Below are 3,694 nucleotides of genomic sequence, written 5' to 3' on the forward strand. Positions count from 1 at the left end.
TCCACCCTCCCTCCTCTTTCACACACGCAAACACACATGATAGTCCTCCCTCTACCCCTACACCAAACACACTCACACCACCTTCCCCCACACTTGGCTGCCCTGTCCTTCTTCACTCACAGTTATACGAGAGTACACCCACACCCTCTCCCCGACACTTTACTGATCTGCCCCTCCACCCTCCTGTCACACAGGGTTATATTGTCACCCGTGACACCCTCTTCCCTTCTCAGCACTGTCTGCCCTCCCCCCTCCGCCACGCTGTTCCCGCTGCACTCTCGTCCGCCACCCCTTACCCCCGCCCTGTCTGCACCGTCTTCTCCTTCTCACTTGGTCACACACTCACGCTGTTACACGCTCACACACACGCTCGGTAACACGCGCGCAGCCCCGCGCTCCCTCCCGCGCGCGCGCCCCGACCCCCCCGCGGCGGCGCCGATGACCTCACGGCGCGCGCGCGGCGCGGCCCGGCGAGGCCGCAGATTGGCTGGCCGCGCCTCCGCGGCACTTCAAAGCCGGAGAGGGAGCTACAATTGTGGTGGAATGGGCGGAACTGATCATTGTATTGCACACCTCTAAAAAAAACACTGCCTCTGATTTATCAATATAAAAAAGATCCTCTGAGAGGAGGAGGGCACTTTTGTGTGATGGCAACTTCACTTCTAGGGGTGAGTCTCAGGATTTTCTCTTGCTGGTTTAATTAGTTTCCTTTTATTGCCGATCGGAGGGGGTTAAAGTCGCCCCGGCCAGGCCACGGGCTATCAGTCTCTATTGAGAGCTTTTTTTTTTTTTTTTTCCTTTAAATACAAGTGAGTTTGGAGAAAAGAAAGAGGGGGAGAGGGGGGCAGAGTCACTTTTTTCAGCGCAGGAAAAGGTTCGAAGGGCATTTAGACAAACCACCTCGCAGCGCCCGGCCGCTCCCTGCCCGGGAGACGTGCGCCCAGCCCGTTTTATACGCGACGATTTCGGGGGTAAAGAGAGCAAGTTTTTCCTTCTGAGCAAACTGCAGATTTTCCCTCTATCCCTTAAAAAAAACCGCAGCCCGCCTTGTCTTGCAGGTACGTTGAACCCATCTCTCTCTCTCTTTTTACTATTGTAGACTTTTTTGTTTTGTTTTGTTTTTAAGAAAATTAAAGGGAAAGCAGGAAAAGAGAGCGACCCCTCTAGTTTGACCTCTTTTGGCCTGGGAGAAACAACCCAGCATGGGTTTTCTGGGGACCGGAACAGGATTTTCAAAGGTCTCTCTGGATTACAGGGGAAGCGCTCTCAAAAGCAATCCAATGGTTTTTCCCCAGGCTTCTCGGCAGAGGAAACTTCCTTCCTCCCCAATCTGGACTTTTTGCTTGCTTGTTTGTTTCGAAGTGCCTGGGGCCTTGTGTGCACGAGAGTGTTGTTTTAGGTGAGAATACTTGTCAAACTCTTCTTTAGCATGGCGCTTTGCTCCCGAATCGGATGCCGGCAGCCAAACTTGTCCCCTTCGGTAGAGTAGGAAGCAGCCGGGCGCCAGGGCTGTTGGGGGAGCCAGGTGAGTTGGTGGCGGCGCGCCGCAATCAGAGACGGGGTGCCGTGGGGGCGTTCTGGAGGCTACCGGAGGACTGATGCACATTTCTTTCCTCCCTCCCCCACCGGCCTTTTGCCCACTTCCCCCTCCCCCACCCATTCTCCTCTCCTCCTTCTCGCAGGAAGAACCTAGGTTGGGATCCACTCCTCTGGCCATGCTTGCTGCTACCTGTAATAAGATCGGCAGCCCCAGCCCGTCTCCCTCCTCCCTCTCGGACAGCTCTTCTTCCTTCGGCAAAGGCTTTCACCCCTGGAAGCGTTCCTCGTCCTCCTCCTCCGGCAGCTGCAACGTAGTGGGTTCCAGTCTGTCAAGTTTCGGCGTGTCGGGGGCCTCCAGGAACGGCGGCACGTCCTCGGCGGCGGCGGCGGCCGCGGCGGCCGCGGCGGCGGCGGCGGCCCTGGTGTCCGACTCGTTCAGCTGCGGCGGCTCGCCGGGCTCCAGCGCCTTCTCCCTGACCTCCAGCAGTGCCGCGGCCGCCGCCGCCGCCGCCGCCGCCGCCGCCTCCAGCTCGCCCTTCGCCAACGACTACTCGGTGTTCCAGGCCCCCGGTGTATCAGGGGGTAGCGGCGGAGGGGGCGGCGGCGGCGGCGGCGGCTCCTCGGCGCACTCGCAGGACGGCTCCCACCAGCCCGTGTTCATTTCCAAGGTGCACACCTCGGTGGACGGGCTGCAGGGCATCTACCCTCGCGTGGGCATGGCGCACCCATACGAGTCGTGGTTCAAGCCCTCGCATCCCGGCCTGGGCGCCGCCGGCGACGTGGGCTCGGCCGGCGCCTCCAGCTGGTGGGACGTGGGCGCCGGCTGGATCGACGTGCAGAACCCGAACGGCGCGGCGGCGCTGCCGGGCTCGCTGCACCCTGCCGCCGGGGGGCTCCAAACCTCGCTGCACTCTCCGCTCGGAGGCTACAACTCGGATTACTCGGGCCTGAGCCACTCGGCCTTCAGCAGCGGCGCCTCCTCGCACCTGCTTAGCCCGGCCGGGCAGCACCTCATGGACGGCTTCAAGCCAGTGCTGCCCGGCTCCTACCCGGACTCGGCCCCGTCGCCGCTGGCCGGCGCCGGGGGCTCCATGCTGAGCGCCGGGCCGTCGGCGCCGCTGGGGGGCTCCCCGCGCTCCTCCGCACGCCGCTACTCGGGTCGCGCCACCTGCGACTGCCCGAACTGCCAGGAGGCGGAGCGGCTGGGCCCGGCCGGGGCCAGCCTGCGGCGCAAGGGCCTGCACAGCTGCCACATACCCGGCTGCGGCAAGGTGTACGGCAAGACGTCGCACCTCAAGGCGCACCTGCGCTGGCACACGGGCGAGCGGCCCTTCGTGTGCAACTGGCTCTTCTGCGGCAAGCGCTTCACGCGCTCCGATGAGCTGCAGCGGCACCTGCGGACCCACACCGGCGAGAAGCGCTTCGCCTGTCCTGTCTGCAACAAACGCTTCATGCGCAGCGACCACCTCAGCAAGCACGTGAAGACGCACAGCGGCGGCGGCGGCGGCGGCTCGGCGGGCTCGGGCAGCGGCGGCAAGAAGGGCAGCGACACCGACAGCGAGCACAGCGCCGCTGGCAGCCCGCCCTGCCACTCCCCGGAGCTGCTGCAGCCCCCGGAGCCCGGGCACCGCAACGGCCTAGAGTGACGCCGCGCGTTGCGTGGCCGCCCGTCTCCCCGACCCCCTCCCGTCCCGGTCCGCTCGGGCCCCGTCTGTCCCGGCCTCTGCTCCAGCCTCTCTCCACTGCATCCTGCTCGCACTTTCTCTTTCTCTCTCTCTTAACTCCCTCTGTGACTTGACTTTGTAAAGGGCATATGGACATGTAAGTAACACGCCTTGCTCTCCTGGGCCCTGGCTGTCCCTCTCCACCAGGTAACACTGGCAGAGCCCCGCGCAGCAGGAACCGCCGGGCCTTTCTCTCGCCTCCTCTCCTTGTCCTGTCTCTGCTACCCCCGGGTTGTGACGGGCGTATCTTTTAGAGGGAAGCGGCCGCTGGAGGTAGAGTGGACGAACACAGTGCCTGGGAGACCGGGGGCCCACGCACGAGCGGGAACCCCTCCGCCGAGCCAGGTGGAGCGACGCCGTGGGGGGGGGGGGTGGTGGTGGGCCAGGCAGGAGGCCCGCGCGGGCATTCCCGCCGGGGCTGCAGGACCGGG

General features: G+C 63.8%; 1 protein-coding gene across 2 annotated transcripts; it reads left to right on the forward strand.

Moving 5' to 3' along the window:
* The first annotated feature begins 601 nt into the window (after positions 1-601).
* Positions 602-3,237, forward strand: SP8 (Sp8 transcription factor). 2 transcript variants are annotated; one of them, XM_039238858.1, is made up of 2 exons: positions 602-668; positions 1,683-3,237. In XM_039238858.1, exons 1-2 carry the CDS (start codon positions 648-650, stop codon positions 3,183-3,185), a joined length of 1,524 nt encoding a protein of 507 aa, XP_039094789.1. In that variant the 5' UTR covers positions 602-647; the 3' UTR covers positions 3,186-3,237. The 2 variants fall into 2 exon arrangements, with proteins under 2 accessions (XP_039094789.1, XP_039094790.1); XM_039238859.1 differs by lacking the exon at positions 602-668 and adding an exon at positions 1,436-1,525.
* The last annotated feature ends 457 nt before the right edge of the window (positions 3,238-3,694 follow it).

The sequence above is a fragment of the Hyaena hyaena genome, unplaced genomic scaffold (assembly GCF_003009895.1).
Source record: "Hyaena hyaena isolate Hyena2069 unplaced genomic scaffold, ASM300989v1 scaffold_149, whole genome shotgun sequence".
Classification (NCBI taxonomy): Eukaryota; Metazoa; Chordata; class Mammalia; order Carnivora; family Hyaenidae; genus Hyaena; species Hyaena hyaena.

Excerpts from the sequence above, each read along its gene's own strand:
- SP8 (XM_039238858.1), top strand. The coding sequence starts at position 648 with ATGGCAACTTCACTTCTAGGG. Across the intron at positions 669-1,682 it reads TGGCAACTTCACTTCTAGGG|GAAGAACCTAGGTTGGGATC; the intron begins GTGAGTCTCAGG and ends TCCTTCTCGCAG.